This window comes from Macaca fascicularis, chromosome 6, assembly GCF_037993035.2.
Source record: "Macaca fascicularis isolate 582-1 chromosome 6, T2T-MFA8v1.1".
NCBI lineage: Eukaryota > Metazoa > Chordata > Mammalia > Primates > Cercopithecidae > Macaca > Macaca fascicularis.
The window spans coordinates 179,179,916-179,202,595 of record NC_088380.1 but is presented as its reverse complement, the minus strand read 5'-3'; the positions used below and the strand labels follow the sequence as shown (position 1 = coordinate 179,202,595).

General features: G+C 46.8%; 1 protein-coding gene across 2 annotated transcripts in view; it reads left to right on the top strand.

Moving 5' to 3' along the window:
- SH3PXD2B (SH3 and PX domains 2B) overlaps positions 1–22,680 on the top strand; it is a 119,551-nt gene that overhangs the window by 60,467 nt on the left and 36,404 nt on the right. For both annotated transcript variants that reach the window (XM_005558530.4, XM_045394511.2), the window contains exons 5-6: positions 10,290–10,381; positions 18,407–18,432. In XM_005558530.4, the coding sequence (XP_005558587.3) occupies positions 10,290–10,381; positions 18,407–18,432 (118 nt within the window). The remainder of the gene's footprint in view (positions 1–10,289; positions 10,382–18,406; positions 18,433–22,680) is intronic.

Below are 22,680 nucleotides of genomic sequence, written 5' to 3'. Positions count from 1 at the left end.
TGCATGAAAATCAACTCAAAGTGGACCGTAACCCTAAATATAAGAGCTAAAACTATAAAACTTCTAAAAGAAAACATAGGAGAAAGTCATCACAATCTTGAATTGGGCAGAGTTTTTAGCTCTGACCCCAGAAGTGTGAGCCTTTAAAGAAAAACTGATAAAAATTGGATTTAATTAAATGGACTTATAGATTTCTATACTTCAAAAAGTACCATTAACAAAATGGCCAGGCCAATGGCTCATGCCTGTAATCCCAGCTCTTTGGAGCACCAAGGCAGACAGATCACTTGAGGTCCGGGGTTCAAGACCAGCCTGGCCAACATGGTGAAATGTCTTCTCTACTAAAAATACAAAAATTAGTCGGGCATAGTGGCACATGCCTGTAATCCCAGCTGTTTGGGAGGCTGAAGTGGGAGGATTGCTTGAATCCAGGAGGTGGAGGTTGCAGTGAGCCAAAATCGTGCCACTGCACTCCAGCCTGGGACAGAGTGAGACTCCATCTCAAAAAAAGAGAAAGAAATGGTATACCATGGACTGGGAGAAAATATTTGTTAATCATATATCCGATAAAGGATTTGTATTGAACATACACAAATAACTCAATAATAGTAAGACAACCTGATTTTAAAGACTTCAATACAAATTTTACCCAAGAAGACATAGGAATGACTAGTAAGCACATGAATAGATGCTCAATATCATTAGTCATTATGGGAATGCAAAATAAAACCATAACGAGATACCTACACAGCCACTAGAGTTGCTTATAATCAGCAAGACAGACAATAGCAAGTGTTGGTGAGAACATGGAGTAACTGGAGCCTTTAAGATAGGAAGCTACAACCTGGGCATGGTGGCTCAAGGCTGTAATCCCAGTATTTTGGGAGGCTGAGGCAGGCGGATCACCTGAGGTCGGGAGTTCGAGACCAACCTGACCAACATGGAGAAACCCTGTCTCTACTGAAAATACAAAATTAGCCAGGTAAGGTGGTGCATGCCTGTAATCCCAGCTACTCAGAAGGCTGAGGCAGGAGAATCACTTGAACCTGGGAAGCGGAGGTTGAGGTGAGCCACGATCATGCCATTGCACTCCAGCCTGGGAAACAAGGGCAATACTCCATCTCAAAAAAAAAAAAAAAAAAAAAAAGATGGGAAGCTACTTTGGAAGACAGTTTGGCAGTTTCCTCAAAAGTTAAACTTATCGTATGACCACTCTTAGGTATATATATTCAAGAAAATTGAAAACTTATGTCCTCACAAAGACTTGGCGGCAAATGTTCACAGCAACATTAATTCATAATAGCCAACACTAGAGGTGATCCACAAGTCCATCAGCTGGTGAATGGATACAGAAAATGCATAATATCCATACAATAGACATATCTTTTTATTTGGCAACAAAAAGCACTAGGAACATGCCACAGTGGCTTGAGCCTGTACTCCCAGGACACAGAAGACTGAGGCAGGAGGATTGCTTGAGCCCAGGAGTTGGAGGCTGCCATGAGCCTTGATAGCACTACTGCACTCCATCCTGGGTGACAGAGCAAGACTCCAGCTCTAAATGAATAAATAAAGCAATGACACACTGATACAAGCTGGATGAATCTCCAAAGCATAATGCTAAGTGAAAGAAGCCAGGTGTGTACAACTACATGTTGTATGATTCTGTTTATATGAAATGTGCAGAAAAGGCAAATTTATAGAGGCAAAAAGCAGAACAGTGGTTTCCCAGACCTGGGGGTCTGCTCATTCTGCATGAGCAGAGATGAACTGCAGATTAAGTTGGGGGACATTTTTGAAGTGATGGAAAAGTTTTGAAACTAGGTTGTGGTGATTGTGGCACAACTCTGTAATTTACCAAATATCATTGATATTGTGCACCTATAATGGGTAAATGTTATGGTATGTAAATTATGCCACAGTGAATCTGTTTAAAAGTATTAGTCCAGGCGCAGTGGCTCATGCCTGTAATCCCAGCACTTTGGGAGGCTGAGGTGGGAAGACTGCTTCAGGCCAGGAGTTTGAGAGTAGCCTGGGCAACATAGTGAGACCCCCATCTCTACAAAAAAAGTGTTAAACAAAAGGGGGCAGCGTGGGGGCAGATGATCCCTCTCTTGGCAGGTGATGTCAAGGAAGGTCAGAAAATCTCTCCTGATTGAGCGTCTGCTCTTTGCCAAATGGGACCTTGTCTTATCATTCCAACAACTTTGAGGAATAGGCTTTATTTTTATTATTTTGAGACAAGGTCTTGCTCTATCTCCCGCGCTGGAGTACAGTAGGGTGACCTTGGTTCACTGCAACCTCAGTCACCTAGGCTCAAGTGATCCTCCCACCTCAGCCTCCTGAGTAGCTGGAACTACCAGCACATACCAATTTTTTTTTTTTTTTTTTTTTTTTTAAGAGAGATGGGGTTTCACCATGTTGCCCAGGCTGGTCTCGAACTCCTAGGCAGGAGTAAATTTTATTATTCCCATTGTGTAGATGAGGAAGTGGAGGCCCAACAAAGTTACTTACAATAAGATTTTAGATTTGAGGGTTAGAGAGCTGGACTCAAGCCTTCTACGCCACCACACTCACATAATACTTATGGCCTCTCTAAGAAAGTAAAAAATGCAAGGCCGGGTGTGGTGGCTCATGCCTGTAATTCCAGCATTTTGGGAGGTTGAAGTGGGCAGATCATGAGGTCAGGAGTTTGAGACCAGCCTGACCAACATGGTGAAACCCCGTCTCTACTTAAAATACAAAAATTATCCAGGGGTGGTGGCAGGGACCTGTAATCCCAGCTACTCAGGAGGCTGAGGCAGGAGAATTGCTTGAACCCGGGAGGCAGAGGTTGCAGTGAGCCAAGATCGCGCCATTGCACTCCAGCCTGGGTGACAGAGCGAGACTCCATCTCAAAAAAAAAAAAGGAAAGAAAGTAAAAGTTCAAAAAGCCTAGGTATTCAAATGTGTGTTTCTTAGAGCTAGATAAACCCAGACTCTCTGTCTATTAAGTATCTCATGACAAAAGAAGGGCTGGGGCAAAGGGGCAGCCATCAGCACTGCTGTTGCCTGCCAGCCCTCAGAAGAAGGTTCAGCTCTTCCCTGTCCCATTCCAAACCTCTAGAGCCTGAAATTCCAATTCTGGAGATGATCTTCTTTTGTCTAGGCCCTACTGGCAAGGACTATAGGGTCACCTTGCCCAGCTGGGAAGTTCCAGTTCGTACCTTCCCCAGAATCGGTTGTCCCTCAGCCCAAATCAGCCTATTCTGCTTCTTCCCCAGCCCACCTGACTTCTCTCCAGAGTCAGATTTTCCTTGCACCTAGGGCTTCACCAACTCCTGGACTTCTGGTTTGAAAAGGAAATTTAAAATCTGAGAGTAATACAGGATAGCAGCAGCCTGATGCTTGGAATGGTACAGAGATAATGAATTCACCTGGACTAACCACAGGGAGGAAACTGCTTACGTTAAATGAGCCACGTGGAAGTTACTACCCCCTGCTATTAATGAAACATAATAAATAGAGCAGATATTTGGAGTTTTGGTTGGCCAGATTCCCTGGGCTCAGCTTCAAGGGAACTGCCCTCCTGGAGAGAGATGAAATGATCCCTTTCTTTTATAGACTACATAGGCTGTTACATGACATTTGAGTATCTGTTACTGACATTGCTGTGAACCGACTTAAGCCAATTTGATCTATCACAACTAACTTTATTTTAGTAGAAAATGAAAGTCTCTAATAGAGATAGATGAGGGCTACAGATGATATCCCAAAGCTAGCTCCCAGGTATATATTACAATGGAAGAAACTTCCTGTTCTACCAGACCTATTGTAAAGTTACACTAAATTAACATACTGCAGTATTAGCACAAGGATAGACAAACCCTTGAAACAAATAGAAAGCCCAGAAACAGATCCGTGTGTATTTGGATGGACACTGTGACACTGACAAAGGCAACCTTGCAGGTCATTCCTCAATAAATGGATATCCACATGGGAAAAAAAACAAAAAAGATAACTAACCCCTACCTCACACCACACATGAAATCATTTCCAAGAAAATTAAAGACATAAATGTAAGAGGCAATATTACAAAAGGTTTTAGGAGATAACGTAGGAAAATATATTTATAATCTCTAGGTATAGGATTTCTAAAGATACAAAAAGGATACCCAGCACAAAAAGATTGATTTATTTGAATACATTAATTTTAAGAACTTCTGTTCGTCAAAAGACACAATGAAAATATGACTCAGCTGAATCCTGCCACACATACAAGCATTTATTATCAAGCCACCTCATAAATAGCCACTCAAGTTTTTCTGGAAGCTCCTTGAAATCCCAGCTGTCTGTCTGACATCTCTTTGCATGAATGATTCCTCAAGGCAGATGCAGCCACATTCTAGAGGCAGGATCAGCTTATCCTAACCGTGGTCTGACAGTAAAATCCTCAAGAAGAAGCTGAACCCTAAGTCCTAGACCCAGGGCCCTGTTCTGAAGGATGTATGGTACTGGGTTCACGAGGTTCTGTTTGTGCAAGGGCCAGAGTGTATGAGAATATTTCTAGGATCATTTCACCAGTAGAAAAACAAAATTCTTTCTAACAACAGTTAGGCTAATGAATAAAGGTTGTGGTATTGATCCACAATGAAGATAGTTAAAGCCCTAAAGCAGTCTTTTCTGAAGTGTGGACTTCTGATTAGAGTCTTTCACTTGCCCCAGTGTTCATTCTCAATGAGGGGTCTTCAGGTAGTAACTAACCATCATACGGTGTAGCTTAAATCAAACACACATGCAAATGTACACACTTGTGCGTGTGGGTGCCCATGCTGTAGTATTTTAAACTGTGGGCAACATAACAGCGGTATTTACAAGGCTCCAAACGCTTGAGACTTCCCTTCTGGAATTCTGTCACGCACCACCCACTTATATTATTATTAATCTTTTTCTTCAACTCACTTTTTTAACTTCTTCAGATCATGAGACTGACATGCTGCCTACTGTGGTAAGAGGGATTCCTGACTTTTTAAACTTCTGAACACAATGTATCTTAGAGGAAACTTTATATCACAAACATAACATAAAAGTGCTATCAGCTGGGCACAGTGGTTTACGCCTATAATCCCAACACTTTGGAAGGCAGAGGCAGGTGGATTACTTGAGACCAGTACTTGAGGAGTTTGAGACCAGCCTGGGCAACATGGCGAAACCCCGTTTCTACTAAAAATACAAAAATTAGCCAGGCATGGTGGTGCATGCCTGTAATTCCAGCTACTCAGGAGGCTGAGGTGGGAGAATCTCGAGCCCAGGAGGTGGAGGCTGCAGTGAGCTGAAATCCCACCCTGCACTGCAGCCTGGGCCACAGAGCCAGACCCTGTCTCAAAAACAAGCAAACAAACAAAACAAATAGGTATCATGTGCCTGCCATAAAAGTAAAAAATAAAAACAATAAAACAACAACAACAACAGAAAATGTTTTTAAATCTAGCTAGCTGCTCTTACCTGCCTACCGGAGGCTCTGCAGAGCCCGTCCTGCTCTCAGGAAGCAAGTTAGACAAGTGTTACTTCTCTGGGGCATTCTTTTTTAAATTACAGAGGGTTGAAAGAGAATTGAGAAAACACGAACCTTCTCCCTAGCCAAGGCATTGTCACTTAACGTAATCATCTGGCTGCCTCTGAAATCATCTTTGGAAACACTTATATTCTTGTACCTGGGGCAGTATAGAGATTATTGGGATAACGGGATTATCCAGTGTCCATCAAGCAGCTAGTATATGATGGAAACCATACAGCCACTTCCTCACTTATTCTATGGCACAGCCCTCCAAGATGGGTGTTCTTTAGCTCCACTTTGCAGATGAGAATCTCACAGCCAGGAAGTGACGAGGCCAGAATCAGGAACTGGTTCTGTCTGACCTTTATTGTTACCCTCTGCAAGCAGGACTTGCTCTCCTCTCTCATGCCTGCATCAGCCACATCTGTCCAAAGCGCCAGGATCCCTTCCAGAACAGGACTGAGTTGGCTGGAGCTGTGGTTCTTTGTCACTACTGACGGAACTTAGGACTATCCTGGAGTCTTTCAGAAGCAGAATGGTTTCTCGGCCCCGGGTCATTTTTTACTGGTAGCCACGTCCATCCCAAATGAAATGGGCCAACATCAAAGCATTCAGCCCTGCCTTTTATTAGTAACTTGACTTCTTTTATGGTTTGGGGGTTTGGTTTGGCTTTTACTGCCTGGGCATAGCTCAAAACCAGAAGAGAACTTGGCATCATCAGGAGGTTTCCATGGGCCTCGTTTGTCTCTTCCCCTCCTGGTCCACTTGGGGCCTCTGTCCATCCTGGGAAGCCCCCTCCAGGCAGAGACAGTGACCACCTCCAGGGGTCGTGCCTCACACCCACCCAGCTCTCCTCTAACAGAGACACATGGCCAGCTCCAGCCTGTTCCCTTGTGTTGTTTAAGGTCTCACCAGCACTGTCTAGGCATGTAGGGAAGGTGGAGGAGGAACAGCTGCCACCCTGCTGCCTTTTGTGGATTTAAGGTAGAGGTTTGCAGTCGGCCTTTCCTGGACTCTCAAGTCCAAGCCACCTCACCAGAGCCTCTGTTTCCCCATCTTTTAAATGGGCCGGCCTTCCCGGGGTTACATAAAGTGACACAGATGAACACGTTTCAGGAGCCACCCAGTGCTGAGCCAAGGTCAGGGAGTGCTGTTATTGCAGTCTTGGGGGGAAGCCGCAAGATATTTGCACACAAAGCAGCCAGGACACACCACAGTCCAGCATATAATCAGCTCCTTCATTATGTGGCTCCAACTGCAAGGGCTGCAGGATTTCAGAGGAAAAAGAGGCCCATGGGGAGCGGGGAGCAGACAGCAGCTCATCCTGGCCAGGAGAACGACCACTCACTGCTCGGAACCAGAAAAAGAAGGGGGACCAGAAACAGGAGGTGGGGGAGGGAAGGGCCTGCTCCTGTCTCTGGGACTCCCTGATTCAGCTCTGGAAATAGTCCTTAAGGATCTGCTGCAGAGCAGGAGCTACTTAAAGGCTAATTTTAAAAATCGGTGAGCCCTTTAGTCACCCCTCAGAAGGATGGAAGGGTGGACAGTGACCAGGGAAGGTCCCCTGCTAAGCCATCCACATCCCTCACGATGTTTATCCATTTTGAGTCTGGAGCAGATTGCAGCTCAGGGGCTTAAAGTTAGAGCCTGACTCAAAGTAATGTAGGGTTGGCAACCCAAGTGTCCATCGACAGGTGAATGATAAGCAAAATGTGGTGTATCCATACAATGGAATATCACTCATCCTTTAAAAGGAAGGAGGTGTTGACGCCTGCTACAAGCATGAGCCTTGAATGGATGAGCATGCTAAATGACATCAGCCAGACTCAAAATGACAAACGCTGTATAATTCCACTTATATGAGCTACCTGGCATCATCAGTCCCTAGAGACAGAAGTCGAATGGTGGTTGCCGGGGGAGGGTGGAAGGGTAGTTGTTATTTAATGAGTACAGAGTTTCAGTTTTGCAAGATGAAAAGCGTATTGTGGATGGATGGCAGTGCTGGTAGCACAGCAGTGTGAATGTATTAAATACTTAATGCACTGTAACAGTACAGTTGAAAATGGGTAAGATGGTAAGCTTTTACTGTGTTTTACACAATTTAATTTTTTTTTTTTTTTTTTTGAGACGGAGTCTCGCTCTGTCGCCCAGGCTGGAGTGCTGTGGCCGGATCTCAGCTCACTGCAAGCTCCGCCTCCCGGGTTTAGACCATTCTCCTGCCTCAGCCTCCCGAGTAGCTGGGATTACAGGCGCCCGCCACCTCGCCCGGCTAATTTTTTGTATTTTTTAGTAGAGACGGGGTTTCACCGTGTTAGCCAGGATGGTCTCGATCTCCTGACCTCGTGATCCGCCCGTCTCGGCCTCCCAAAGTGCTGGGATTACAGGCTTGAGCCACCGCGCCCGGCCACAATTTAATTTTTTTAATGGGAGAAATAATTGCGTAGGGTCAACATATCCCCGAAGCCCTGTAAAAGGTACCACACTGGAGGCCATTCATCTCTCTGTTGGTCCACGAGAGCCCAGTACTGCTGCAGGGTTGACACATCACTCTGGGAGTTGGGTGGTGAGTTATTAAGGGCTGGTTATATAGAAAATGCAAGACACAGGCCGGCCGTGAGGGCTCACGCCCAGCACTTTGGGAGCCGAGGTGGGCGGATCACGAGGTCAGGAAATCGAGACTATCCTGGCCAACATGGTGAAACCCTATCTCTACTAAAATATAAAATTAGCCGGGTGTGGTGGCACACAGCTGTAATCCCAGCTACTAAGGATGCTGAGGCCGGGAATTGCTTGAACCTGGGAAGCACAGGTTGCAGTGAGCTGAGATAGCACCACTACACTCCAGCCTGATGACAGAGCAAGACTCCGTTAAGAAAGAAAGAGAGAGAAAAAGAGAGAGAGAGAGAGAAAGAGAGAGACGAAGGAAGGAGGGAGGGAGGGAGGGAAGGAGGGAGGAAGGATGGGTGGAAGGAAGGAAGGAAGGAAGGAAGGAAGGAAGGAAGGAAGGAAGGAAGGAAGGAAGGAAGGAAGGAAGGAAGGAAGGAAGGAAGGAAGGAAATGCAAGGCACATCTCTTGAACTGCTTGGGTGGCTTGGCTGCCAGAATCACCTGTGCAATTCATGCGTATGCACACGTGTTCTCTGCACATGTGTGTGCAACAAAATGTATGCATGAACCACCTGAACCACCCTCAGATCTGCATCCTCATCACCCTGTTCCAGGGCCTGGGCCAAAGGAGGCGTCAGTAAATATTTGTTAAACCGAGCTGTTTATTCATGATGGCCATGTCTGAGTTTCAAATCCTTTAATGAGCAGATTGTACCCTGCACTTCTCTTGTATTTGGCACAGAAACTAGTGCAGTGCTGGGCACAAAGAAAATGCTCATTGAATCATTGAATGAATACCTGTTAGTAGATAAACGAGCTTTGTGGAGGGCAGCTTTGTGCCCTCCACCTACCCTCTGTCCAACCTATTGCCACTTGAGGCTCCATGACACAGCCAGTGAGTCACTGGGGCAGATTAATGTGGAATTTGGCCAGTGGAAGATCTATTTCAACCCCTCATTAACTTGGAGAGTTTGAACCTCTATCCAAATCATAAAACAGTCCCTTCACTTTAATACTTCAGATTCGTGAGTTAAGACACATATGTGAGCATGTTGGAAATAACCTAAAGATTCACCAGTAGACGACTTGAATAAAGTATGACACAGCTGTACAAAATTCAATATCCAGTATAGGTGATGTTATAGAAGAATAATGAATAAGCCAGCTGCAGTGGCTCAACACCTGTAATTCCAGCACTTTGGGAGGCTGAAGTGGGTGGATCACTTGAGGCCGGGAGTTCGAGACCAGCCTGGCCGACATGCCGAAACCCCGTCTCACTAAAAATACAAAAGAAAGGGAAAAAAATTAGCCAGACATGGTAGCACATGCCTATGATCCCAGCTACTCAGGAGGCTAGGGCACAAAAATCCCTTGAACCCAGGAGGCAGGGGTTGTGGTGAGCCAAGATTGCACCACTGCACTCCAGCCTGGGTGACAGAGCAAGATCCTGTCTCAACATAAATAAGAATAATGAAATGGCATGAAGTTGACAATTTATAGTTAAGTGAAAGCATCGGTTTACAAAATAGCATGTACAGTATGGTCTGATTTTTGCCTGAATATGTACCTATTACTTGAACAAATATGCCTATAATAGATGCATGTATGTCATACATTGTGTGTGTGTGTGTGTATGTGTGTGTGTGTGTGTGTGTATGTGTCTGTGTGTGTGTGTGTGTGTGTGTGTGTGTGTGTGTGTGTGTGTGTTTCCCAAACCAGTAGCATCACCAGGAAACTTTTTTTAGAAATGCACATTCAGCCCCCTCCACAGAACTACGGAATCAGAAACTCGGGTGGGGATCCACGATCTGTGTTTTAACAAGTCCTCCAAGTGACTCTGGTGCCTTCCTGAATTTGAGAGCCACTGGTGGTGTATGGCATTCCTAATACCCCTCTCCTTCCTTTGCTTTCTGGTTGTGTGTGTGTGTGTGTGTGTGTGTGCATATGTGTGTGTGTGTTTGAGACAGTCTCTCTCTGTCGCCCAGGCTGGAGTGCAGTGGCGCGATCTCAGCTCACTGCAACCTCTGCCTCCCAGGTTCAAACAATTCTCTTGCCTAAGCCTCCTGAGTAGCTGGGATTACAGGCACACGCCACCATGCCCAGCCCCTTCTCCTCCTTTGCACTCACCTGCGTCTCTCTTCTCCAGGCCCTCATCCAGCTGCCCCCCTACATCTCTCAGTGTGATGAGGTGCTGCAGTTCTTTGAGACAAGACCTGAGGACCTGAATCCCCCCAAAGAGTAAGTTTGTTTGTGGGCTTCCCCAGATGGAGCCCCACAGCCCTCCCTCCTGCCAGTCCAGCCACCCCCAAATAAAGCAAAGTGCAGCCGACCGTGGGTTTCGTCGGCTGAACCCCTGTGAGACTGCACTTAGCCTTCAGAGGTGCTGTAAGTGGGTAGTGATCGTCCCGTTTGACAGGTGAAGGAAACTGGCTGAGTGCCACTCCTGTCATCCCATAATACTCTGCACCTGCCCACAGCACTTAGTGAGGTGTGTCGGAACTGGGCAGACTGAGCCCGCGAGGCAGGGGCTGAGCTGTAGATTCATCTAGCTTCTGTCTACAGAGGTGGGTGTGCTCAGGAACTGCCAGGGATGTGAATGCGGGAGCAACCCAAACTGATGAAGACCCCACTGCCAGTGAGCAACGGGGCCCGGATTTCATCCTGACCAGCCAGGCTCCGAAGCTCTCCAAAAAGCCCACTACAGCCCTGCCTCCCTGTCACTTCTCCCTGCAGTGGACAGGCCACTTGCCCAGATGCCTGTCGCTACAGAGCCAGCAGCCCCAGCCACACAGTGCACACCACATAAAACCCAAGCACCGCCTGCCTACCTGCACTTACACACCAACACCCTGGCCAGCCCGGGTGCTTTGGGGAAAGCAGGTGGGGATCTGGCTAATGGAGAAATAGCAGTGGGGAAAAGAGACCAGCCCAAGGAAGGTGCTGGGATTGTCCTGGGGTCACAGGAGCAAGAGCGGGCAGAGTTTGGGGTCCATCTGGGCTCATTCGAGAAGGTCTGAAAAGTACCAGCCAGGCTCTGTTCCAAAAGTAGACGCTGCCACTCTTGGCACTGCGTTCGCTGGATGCCCCAGGCAGCAGCCGTAACCAAGGCTGAGTTTGCCAAGCAGCTAGCCTGGAGGGAGTATGCTGAGCACTGTATGTGTATTAAGGGAGAAACACATGCTCCTTTTTGGAAGTGATCTGCTGGAGTCACAAAATTTTTTTAAATAGACTTGTGAGGAGAAAGCATCAAAGTGTTCTAACAAGTGAAGTCAGGCCATTTATATTTATACACACACACAGCGACCTCCAAAATGGAGTTCACAGACCTCAGAGTGCACCACTCAGGACTGATGGTTTGCTAGCACGCAGTTGAGTAGACCTAAGTCTCTGCAATAAATATATTCCAATATGCACCATTTCCTGTGATGAGCACAGAATGAGTAAACACAGCTTCTCATAGTGAGTGCACAGAAGCGCATGGTTTTGGAGTCAAGGGAGACATTCTGTAAGAGGCAACAGTAAACCTTTGAATCAGATGTCACAAGGGAATGCTTTACCAACATGGAAGCCAAGACACGGTTTCACAAATTTAAAAATAATCATAAAGATACAGAATAATATAAATCTGATAATTTGGGGTGTTTAGCTCATGCTGGCTAATGTTTTTGTTCTTAGTGTATTTGGCGTTGGTGTCTGGTAAGCATTTCCCAGTTTGTATCGCCATCATGAAATATGGGGAAATATTCTCAAAGCACCTTTGTCTACAGTCCTCCCGAGCTTGCAGGATTGAACTGCCATTCAGGCTCATAGCCTCTGGCTTCAATTATAATTTCTACACAAGGTAAATCAAAGGATACAGAGCTTATTGTGTTCCCTTTCCACTTCATTTTCTCACAAAACTGCCCGATAAAAACTGTCATTCCCTCACGCCTGTAATCCCAGCACTTTGGGAGACTGAGGCGGGAGGATTGCTTGAGCTCAGGAGTTCGAGACCAGCCTGAGCAACATAGTGAGACCCTGTCTCTACTAAAAATCAAAAAAAAAATTAGCCAGGCATGGTGGTACATGCCTGTAGTCCCAGATACTCAGGAAACTGAGATGGGAGAATTGCTCGGGCCAAGGAAGTTGAGGCTGCAGTGAGCAGTGATCGCTGCTACTGCACTCCAGCCTGGGCGACAGAGGGAGACTCTGTCTCAAAAACAAAAAACCTGTCATTCCTCTCTTACAGATGAGGAAGCTGAGGTTCAGAATAATAAAAGGGACTTTTAACAAAATAGTATTGAAAGAGAGGCACGGTTTGGAAGAGGTGAAGGTGAATTTTCCCCAGATCAGCCTGAGTCTGAACCTAAGCTCACTCCCACACAAGAGGCTTACTTGATAGAAAAGAGCCTGAGTTTGCAATCTAGTACACCCAGGTTCGAATCCCACCTCTGCCACTCCTGGGCTGTGTGGCTGTGGGCCTCCCTCACTTTGCTTCTGGGCTTCCACTTGCTCTGTTGTGAAATGGGAGTAGCTGTACTTTTTAGGGTAATGGTGAGGACTGAGTGACTGCCACAGGGAAAAATTCTAAGACCTTGCTAGCTGCTCAGGAAGTGGTGGCTCTTGCTAGTTCCCCTTTTGGAATGCCCAGACATTGCTGTCTTTATTCCAGCGCTGTCTCTTAAGAGTTCATCAAGATGCCCAGCCTGATATACCCTCAGCAGGGAAACTTGCCTGACTACTGTCTTAGTCTGTTCCACCTGCTCTGACAAAAATACCACAGACTGGGTGGCTTAACAAAAATGTATTTCTCACTTTCTGGAGGCTAGAAATCCAAGATCAAGGTGCCAGCTATTTCAGTGCCTGGTGAAGGCCACTTCCTGGTTTGCAGATGTGTCCCCACATGGCGGGGGGGGAGAGAGAGAGCTCTCATGTCTCTTCTTTTTTTTTTTTTCTTTTAATTTTTTGTAGAGACAGGGTCTGGCTATGTTGCCCAGGCGGGTCTGAAACTCCTGGGCTCAAGCGATCCTCTTACCTTCATGTTTCTTCTCATAAAGGTGCAAATCCCATCCTGGGGGCTCCACCTTCATGACCTAATTACCCCCAAAGGTTCCATCTCCAAGCACCATCACACTGGGGGTCAGGGTTTCAACATATGAATTCAGTTTATAGGAGCCACTTTCAAGCCGGGTGAGCTTTGGCAGGTTTTTCCGCCCCTTGCTTCCGTCTCCTCTTCTGTAAGATGGGGTGATGACACCTCCCTTACAGCATTGCTTGGGGAATCAAATGAGAGGCTGTAGAGAAAATCGCTCGGGACGTGCTCTGCAGACCTTATTGCCCAAGGGCAGAGGAAGCAGCAGGCAGCAGCCATGAGGGTAGTACTGACATTGGTGTGCGTTCCTTGGGCCCCTGGATTCAACGATAGCCAGATTTTCTTCTACTTTATCTCAGTGTCCTAGAGACTTTAACTTTGGGGAGCATCAAGGACCACTTAGAGATTCCAGCTTTAACTTTGGGGAGCATCAAGGACCACTTAGAGATTCCAGCTTTAACTTTGGGGAGCATCAAGGACCACTTAGAGATTCCAGCTTTAACTTTGGGGAGCATCATGGACCACTTAGAGATTCCAGCTTTAACTTTGGGGAGCATCAAGGACCACTGAGAGATTCCAACGAAAGCTTTCTTCCCTCTTCCTGGAGGAGCACCTGCAGTTTCAGGAGGTCCTCACTGGTGCAGAATCCTGTACATGGACCTGAGGTGAAGCAGCCCCGCCCTGGCAGCCCTTCCCAATGTTAGTGCTGGGATTCCTTTGGCCTCTCCCTGGCGAGGGTGGTTGCAGTGGCCCCAGCCTCTGAGCAAGCATCAGACCAACTTAGACACACAGAGGGGAGAGGGCCAGGCCAGGGGCAGCTGCTGTGCTTGGGAGGAGTCTGGTCATCTTCATTCAAGGAGAGACACTTGGGGACACGGGGTGTAAGCCAGCCCTCGAGAGGAGGTGGGAAGTCCCGGAGGCTGCATGGTGGCTTTGTGGCACTCTCTGGCTTCCTCTCTTTGGTGGCAGAGGCAGCCCCACTAGCTTGCTGTCTTGGGCTTGTAGAAATAGTGCAGGACAGGAGTTCTCAGTGCCCTTGCATCCAGCCAAGGGCACTGGCATTGTTCATTCATTCATCAGCCAGATAGGGAGTGCCTGCTGACTCCCACGGTGGTGGGAAAGCTGTGTGAACATGTGGGTGCACAGGCACCCGTGCATCCACAAATAGAACAGCCACTAAAAATACAAAACACAGCCTAGACTGTACCAAAGAAAGCACCAAGTAACAGCTGAGATAAGCTAGCAAGCATCATGCTGGAGTGTATGTATGTAGTTCTGAGAGCCTTCCTGGAAAGAAAGGGAAGGTTCAAATCTCTTTGTCCCTTCCCAGCTGTGTGACCTTGGACAAATGACTTGCCTTCTCTGAGCTTATTTCCTCATCAGTGAAGCGGGCGTTACTACCCTGGCTCACAGCTCGGTTGTGAGGACTGAGCAAGATCCTACCCATAGAGGATGGTGTCTGGCACAGGGCAGGTGCTTACCTCGTGATGCCTTCCTTTCTTTAAGCCAGGATTTGAAAAGGAAGGAAGGCGGCGAGATTGCCAAGGGCCCAAGGGATGGTTCTGGGGCCACAGCAGGCAGTCTCAGCTGGGCCCTGGTTGTTGGTTTAGGGATAGTGAACTTGAGGGTTATACCCAGTGGGGTTGGTCTGTTGGTCAGGATCCTGAAGGTCAACCCATGTTAGGGCTTGAGATGGACTTTGGGGGTCTTTCCCAGCCAACTGGTGCTATTGGAGGAGGGTTTTGGCCGCCATGAGTAGGAAAACTTGGGAACACCCCAAGCATGTCACACCAAGAAGATGACCCACCTGCTTGAGCAAACGCATGCTGTGGCTGCCTGAACCCAAGAGCCTCCTGCCGTCCCCACTCCCGTGCTCTGGCTGGGACAGTGGAAGCAGGGGTGCGTGGCTCAGTAGGAGCCCGGGACTTAAACCCAGACCACAGCTCAGGTCGCAGGCCTGGATGGCAGCTCTGGCAGCTGGTGCTTTCTGTAGAAGCAGCCTGGTGGAACCTTCGTTACTGCGTCTTGATGCAGCAGCTAAGAGGGGAACTTCGGTCACTAGATGGTCCAGGTGGTGGTCAGGAGAGTGGGCTCCAGCCAGACTTCCGGGGTCCAGTCCCGGGCCTGGTACCTCACCTTTCTGGGCCTCAGTATCTTCATCTGCACAATGGAGTAACCCTCAAAGGGATGCATGAGGACACAGTGAGTCAGTCCCAGTGTAGCTTTCTGACCAGGACCCAGTGAGTGCCAGTGAGGGTGGGCCAGGACATTCCACTCTGACCCTCACCCTTCTCTGCATGGGCGCTGTGAAGTCAACCTCGGTGATGTTATCCCTGGAGGGAGGACATCACCACCGGCCCGGCCCAACCTGGCCAGACTCTGCTACGCCTCCCAGACATACAGGAGGCCTGTAGTCCCTGGCTCCTGGGCTTGGCTTAGCTCCCTCCCTGCTCTCTCCCAGGTTGCTCTGAAGCATTATTACATGGTGGTTAAAAACCCAGAATGGAATAGACATTTCTCGAAAGAAAATGCACAAATAGCCAATAAGCATATGAGAAGATACTTGCATCATTATCCATCAGGAAATGCAAATCCAAGCTACAGTGAAATATCATTAGATCTAATTCACACCCGCTAGAATGGCTGTAATCAGGAAGATAGATAGATCAGGCACGGTGGCTCATATCTGTAATCCCAGCACTTTGGGAGGCCGAAGCGGGCAGATCACCTGAGGTCAGGAGTTCAAGACCAGCCTGGCCAACATAGCAAAACCCCGTCTCTACTAAAAATACAAAAATTAGCGTGGTGGCGGGTGCCTGTAATCCCAGCTACATGGGAGGCTGAGGCAGGAGAATCGTTTGAACCTGGGAGGCAGAGATTGCAGTGAGCCGAGATCATGCCACTGCACTCCAGCCTGGGTGACAGAGTGAGACTCCACCTCAAAAAAAAAAAAAAAAAAGAAGATATATAACAAACATTGTCAAGGATATGAAGAAGTTGGAACCTTCATACGTTGCTGGTGGGATATAAAATGATGCAGTTGCTGTGGACATCTGCGTGGCACTTCCTCAAAAAGTTAAACCTGGAGTTACCATATGACCTAGCAATTCCTCTCTTAGGTATATAACCAAGAGAAATAAAAATACATGTCCATACAAAAACTTGTACACAGATGTTCACAGAAACATTTTTCAAAAGAGCCAAAGAGTGGAAACAACCCAAATGTCCAGCGACTCAGTAATGGGTAAACAAATTGTGGTTTATCCACACAATGGAATATTACTTAGCAACAAAAAGGAATGAAGTACTGATACATGCCACAACACGGATGAACCTCAAAGACCCTATGCCGAATGAAAGGAGCCGGACACAAAAGGCCACGCATTATATGATTCCGTTTATATGAAACATCCAGAGTAGGCGAATCGTTAGAGACAGCAAGCAGATTTCTGGTTGCCAAGGGCTGGAGGACGGGGAATGGGAAGTGACTAATAACGGGTATAGGGCTTCTTTTTGGAGTGATGAAAGTGATTTGGAATTAGTGGTGATGGTTGGATAACCTTGTGAATACACTAAAAACCAGTAAATTGTGTATCTTTAAAGGATGAGTTTTTGTTTGTTTGTTTTGTTTTGTTTTTGACACAGAGTCTCACTCTGTCTCCCAGGCTGGAGTGCAGTGGCATGATCTTGGCTCACTGCAGCCTCCACCTCCCAGGTTCAAGCAATTCTCCTGCCTCAGCCTCCTGAGTAGCTGGGATTACAGGTGCCCGCCACCACACCTGGCTCATTTTTGTATTTTTAAATAGAGATGGGGTTTCACCATGTTGGCCAGGCTGGTCTCCAATTCCTGACCTCAGGTGATCCGCCCACCCCAGGCCTCCCAAAATGCTGGGATTACAGGTGTGAGCCACCGCTTCTGGCCTAAAGGATGAGTTTTATGGTTTGTCAATTATATCTCAGTTTTTTTAAAGTTAGTTAGATCTGGGTTCAAATTCTAGCTGTGCGACCTTGAGCAAATTACTTAGCCTCTCTGTTTCTCATCTGTAAAATGGGAATAAGAATAATACTTATTCCCTATGATCATTGTGCGTGTTGAATGAGTGAACTACAAGTGCCTAGCAGGGTGCTGGCACTGGGTCTAGTACCATTTAACAATACTAGCTAATGCTACTGTTGCCACAATGTCCATCCCAACCCAAGCACTTCAAACTTTATTAGTCTTGAGATAACTTACTTTAAAGTGCTTTGTAAGCCCTAATTTGTAATGCTGCATTTGTGATACAGTTGCTTTCCCCACCCCCCGGCCCCCGGCCCCCCCAAGATGGAGTCTTGCTCTGTCACCCAGGCTAGAGTGCAGTGGCACGAGCTTGGCTCACTGCACCTCCACCTCCCAGGTTCAATTGATTCTCCTGTCTCAGCTTCCCGAGTAGCTGGGACCACAGGCGTGTGTCACCACGCCCAGCTAATTTTTGTATTTTTAGTAGAAACAGGGTCTCACCATGCTGACCAGGCTGGTCTTGAACTCCTGACCTCAGATGATCCACCCACCTCAGCCTCCCAAAATGCTGAGATTACAGGCATGAAGCACCATGTCTGGCTGATACAGTTGCATTTATAAACTCTGACATGGTCAACGAATGTAAGGGAGTCCCTATTCATTATTCCCTGTAGTAGTGTCTAGCCCCATAGTAGTGTCTCCCCTGTCACCACTGGGAAGGTGCACTGTGTTCACTGCTATCCAAACTTCTGCCCAGTTTTAATGTGTTCCGTGTACACTTACTGCCAAGCACTTTCTGTCCCATGTCTATGGCTTAGGGGACCCCAAGAAATGGGGCAGGGACCTCTGCTGTGCCTGATGAGGTAGGCATCAGCCTCAGTGCAGTGTGAGGACCTAACTCCTATTTTCAAACTGTGCAACCCCCTTCAGCTCCTCCCCAGGGCTTCCAGTCTACAAATAAATGGTGACGCTGGTCCCCAGGGCACCAGAGCACTTATCAGGCAAAGGGGGAAAATTAAGAGAAATTCTTTCTCTTTGAAGAAGTCAGGGTCCCTCTAGTTGGCCTGGATTTTATTCATTCACTGATGATGTTGTGGGGGATGGAGAATCGCAGTTTCCTAGCAGAATAACTCATGTCAATACATGACAAGTACTGACTCATTACTCTTTCCCACCCCCTTTCTTTCCTGTACAGGGAGCACATTGGGAAAAAGAAATCTGGTAAGAATATTTTCTATTTTCTTCTGTTCTCTTCAGTTTTCGGCAAACCCCAGCTGAGCACCTACTGTGCGCCAGGCCCTGGGTTCCATGCTGAGGATACAGTGATGTGGGGTGGTTGAATTGGTAGATGGATGGATGGATGGATGGATGGATGGATGGATGGATGGATGCTTGATTGATTGGTTGATACCCCATCCCATTTCCCAGAAATAGTATTTGAGGTTGTTTCATCCAATATACCAAAAAACTGCCAAGTGGTTGAGACTTGGAGTCTTCCCCAGAGAATGCCTTCGTGGAGAAGGGGAGGCAGACTTCTTCCTAGCCATGCTATCGGGAGCTAAATGCCTTTGTTCCACTTTATACAGAGCAACGTGGTAGCTGAGAGCTAAGAACATTCTTCTCAGGTGTGATAAGGGGTCGGAAAGGAGGGACCCTGGGTCTTGATGAAGGATCAGGAGCTTTCCATAGAGTGAAGGGCATCCCAGGCTGAGGGGATGGCCAGGCACAGGCTGGGAGGCAGGAATATGCAGTAGATTTGGGCCGTATCCATTTGACATCCTCAGCACCAGGCCCCAGCCCTTTCTGGGCAATGACAGAGGCAGTGTCAAGCGATTCCAATCCCTATTGCCATTCTACCCGAAGTACATTATATCCCCTCCTAATAATCTTTCCATTTCCTGGATGACACAACTCTTCTCTCAGAAGCAATTATGGAGAAAGAGGAGGTGGGAACTAGGGTATGCACAGAGGAATGATCGAGCGCTCCCCTGGGGTTTATACGTTTATGTAAACAGTGGCCCAACTTTTTCTTCCTGCCACCCGAGATCATCCTCTACATCTGCAAAGGCCCGGCCCAGACCTCACCTGGAGCCAGTGTGGACTTCAGAACTTCCAGAATCCAGGGCTCTTTAGTTTCCTAGGATGGCAGGAGGTTTGAAGGGGTTGATGAGGATCAGAGGTGCAAGCAGAGATCCTAGAAGTGAAAAAGGATGCCCCCTCTCATGGGCCTCAGTTTCCTCATCTGTAAAATGGGGTTGATCATAGCAATCTGCCTTGTGGGATTATTATAGGATTTATAATCATATTTGTGAGGCACCTAGAACAGTGCCTGGCACATTGTCAGTAATGTATGTTTGATGCTGTTTTTGTTACTACTACTACTGTTACTTAGAGTACATGGGTGTCCCTGACCAGCAGTAGTATATCAGTTCATTCTCACAGTGCTATAAAGAAATACCTGTGACTAGATGATTTATAAAGAAAAGAGGTTTAATTGGCTCATGGTTCTGCAGGCTTTACAGGAAGTACGGTGGCTTCTGCCCAGCTTCTGGGGAGGCCTCCGGGAGCTTTCCATCATGGCGGAAGGCAAAGGCGGAGCAAGCAGTTCTTACATGGCAGGAGCAGGACCGAGAGAGAGGGGGGGTGCTACACACTTTTAAACAACCAGATCTCCTGAGAACTCCACCTCAAGACAGCACCAAAGGGATGGTGTTGAACCATTTATGAAGGACCCACCCCCATGATCCAATCACCTCCCACCAGCCCCCACTTCCAACATTGGGGATTACAATTCGACATGAGATTTGGGTGGGGACACAGATCCAAACCATATCAAGTAGAAATTCCGAATTCACAAGCTCCAGTACCTTTGCTGCCCCTGGGTACAGCCCTGTGGTCAACTTTACAGGCCCCGCAGTCATTCCCTCTGCCTCAAGGAATGGCGTCGGGAATTAACTTCAGCCTTTTCCCAACCAGTTCAATTATAGCTCCTCTTTCTAGTTTAATAGGTACTGGCCAGAGCCATGGCATCCTGCTAAAGCTGCAAATAGTTCCAGAGCCCCAAGGATAATTATATGTTTCTTAGAAAAGAGCAGAGAGAAGAGGAGCTGCCACTCTTGGGCTGGCAGAGTTTCTGGTTTCGAGTGTGTAGAGACTTTCCCTAGAAGGAATGAGTGTGGGAGGGTAGAGAAGAGAGGAAAGAGACAGCTCTGGTTTGTGACAAACACAAATGTCCAGTCGGAACGGGCTTGATGAGGGGATTTGTCTGGAAAAGGGAGAAAAAGCTCTAATTTGTGGTGACTGCTGTTACATCATTCACCTGAAATGATGGGGACGGATTTATTTATAGTTCAACTGGTTGGAAAATAGCATCTTTCTTCATTCAAACTAAGAACCCAAGCTGGGATTAGCCTTCTATCTTATGTGACCTTTGAACACTTCCTTTATTTTAGAATCAGCCTTTTGGATTGAATTTTAAAGGGATCTAACGTTGACAGACTAACTCCTGAGATTTCTCCACCAAAACTCTGCGTTGGAGAAGGCTTATCTGCCTCTGGCATTTCCCAGTCATGACTGACTGGCTGGCTCCTATAGACTTTGGCTAATGTGGTCTCAAATTCTGCTCATCCTGCAGAAAATGAATCTTCTCACTAAAAGTCAAGAGATCATCTGATTATTTGAGGAGCATATTTCTTGCTGATTTTTCTAACCTTTACTTAAAAGCATTCTTTGTTTACTGACTCTTTCAGCAAGATCGACAGTATAGCGAATTTTTGGAAGGAAAATCCCACTTTGCCCTTCATCTTAAAAATTCAAGACATGTCATCATGAAGAAAAAAATATGCCCAAACAGAAAACTTCTGTGGTAGATTAGGCACTGTACATCTTGAGAATATTTTATAACACTTAAAAATAAAAATCACCCTTCCAATGTCAGACTTTCCTCTTTCTCATCCCCTCTTCTCTCATATTTCCTGCTGGGCCACAAAAGTGATAATCCTTGCCTAGGAATCCTTTGATTTCACACTTGGCAACTCCTGGAATTTAGCTTTAGTTGCCTGCCTCAACATTTAGACATTGCAATTATTATGGCATTATAGAGCTTGGCTGCAATATCACCCTCCACCAGTAGGTGTCTTCACTTAACAACTAAACGGCCTGAAGCCTAATTTGAAACTCCTGGTAGATCAAATGAATGAACTTTTTTTCATCAGTTTCAATAAGTTGAGTGCTCTGAGTGAAATGAAGCAACTTACTCTGAAAGAATTGGTGCTGAAAAAGCAACTCCATGCATTCTCTGAACCACTTCATGGCAGAGAACTACAGTCTAAGTTACTGCCATGGAAAAACGTCAAGGAGATTGTAGTCTTGGACCTGGCCCCAGAGCAAGTCTTGGAGGAAGTGCCAGCCCTGAGCCCTGTGCCAGTCCTTGGTGTGCTCCAGCCAACCCAGAGTCCCAGCCCAGAGCTCTCTGCCCTCCTCAATTCCTGGCTCTCTGTCTTGCTTATAGCAAATCTCATGATTCCTTGGTTCTGTCATTCTGTCACTGCTCATCGTTTTGCCAAATCCCATTGGCAGACTGGTTAGGAGAGTTAGTGCAGAAATGCCCAGCACATTCATCAGAGTCCTGAAAATTGTATGTGATGCAACTGTGCCACCATCAGGTGTTAAAACTGGGTGGCAAAAGTTGAGCTTTTTGGACAGAGTAACCTGACTTAACTGGATCTTCACTTAACTGAAGCCCTCTTTCTACTTATAAGCAAGAAAGAGTCATCTTTAATTAATAAGTTTATAAACTTATAAGGATGCCTGGAGCCTTGCATAGAGGAGGAAAGGTTTCTAGAAGTCTTCATTTATCCTTTGTTCATTCACCCCACAAATGTCTGTTGTACACCTGTGCTGGATGCTGAATGAACAAGACAGGTACAGTTATTCATTCAATATTTATTTAATGTATAATTTATTTATAATTTATTTAAGCACCTACTAGGTGCTTAATAAATATTAAATGAGTAACTTTATCTGTACCTGGTAGTGCTCTAGGTCCCAAGGTGGAAACCATTCTCACGGTCAGGTAGAAAAGACACCTGTATAAACAAAGTGAAGTGTGAAGGAAGGCATTTGAATGCTCCCTGAGGTAGGAAGTCATTAAAGCTGAGGGGGGCGGGGTTTGGGGTTTTTTTGTTTGTTTGTTTGTTTTTTGAGACGAAGTCTTACTCTGTTGCCCAAGCTGGAGTGCAGTGGCGTGATCTCAGCTCCCTGCAACCTCTACCTCCCAGGTTCAAGCAATTCTCCTGCCTTAGCCTCCTGAGTACCTGGGATTACAGGCACACACCACCATGCCGGGCTAATTTTTGCATTTTTAGTAGAGATGAAATTTCACTATGTTGGCCAGGCTGGTCTCAAACTCCTGACCTCCTGATCCGCCTGCCTTGGCCTCCCAGAGTGCTGGGATTACAGGCACCTGGC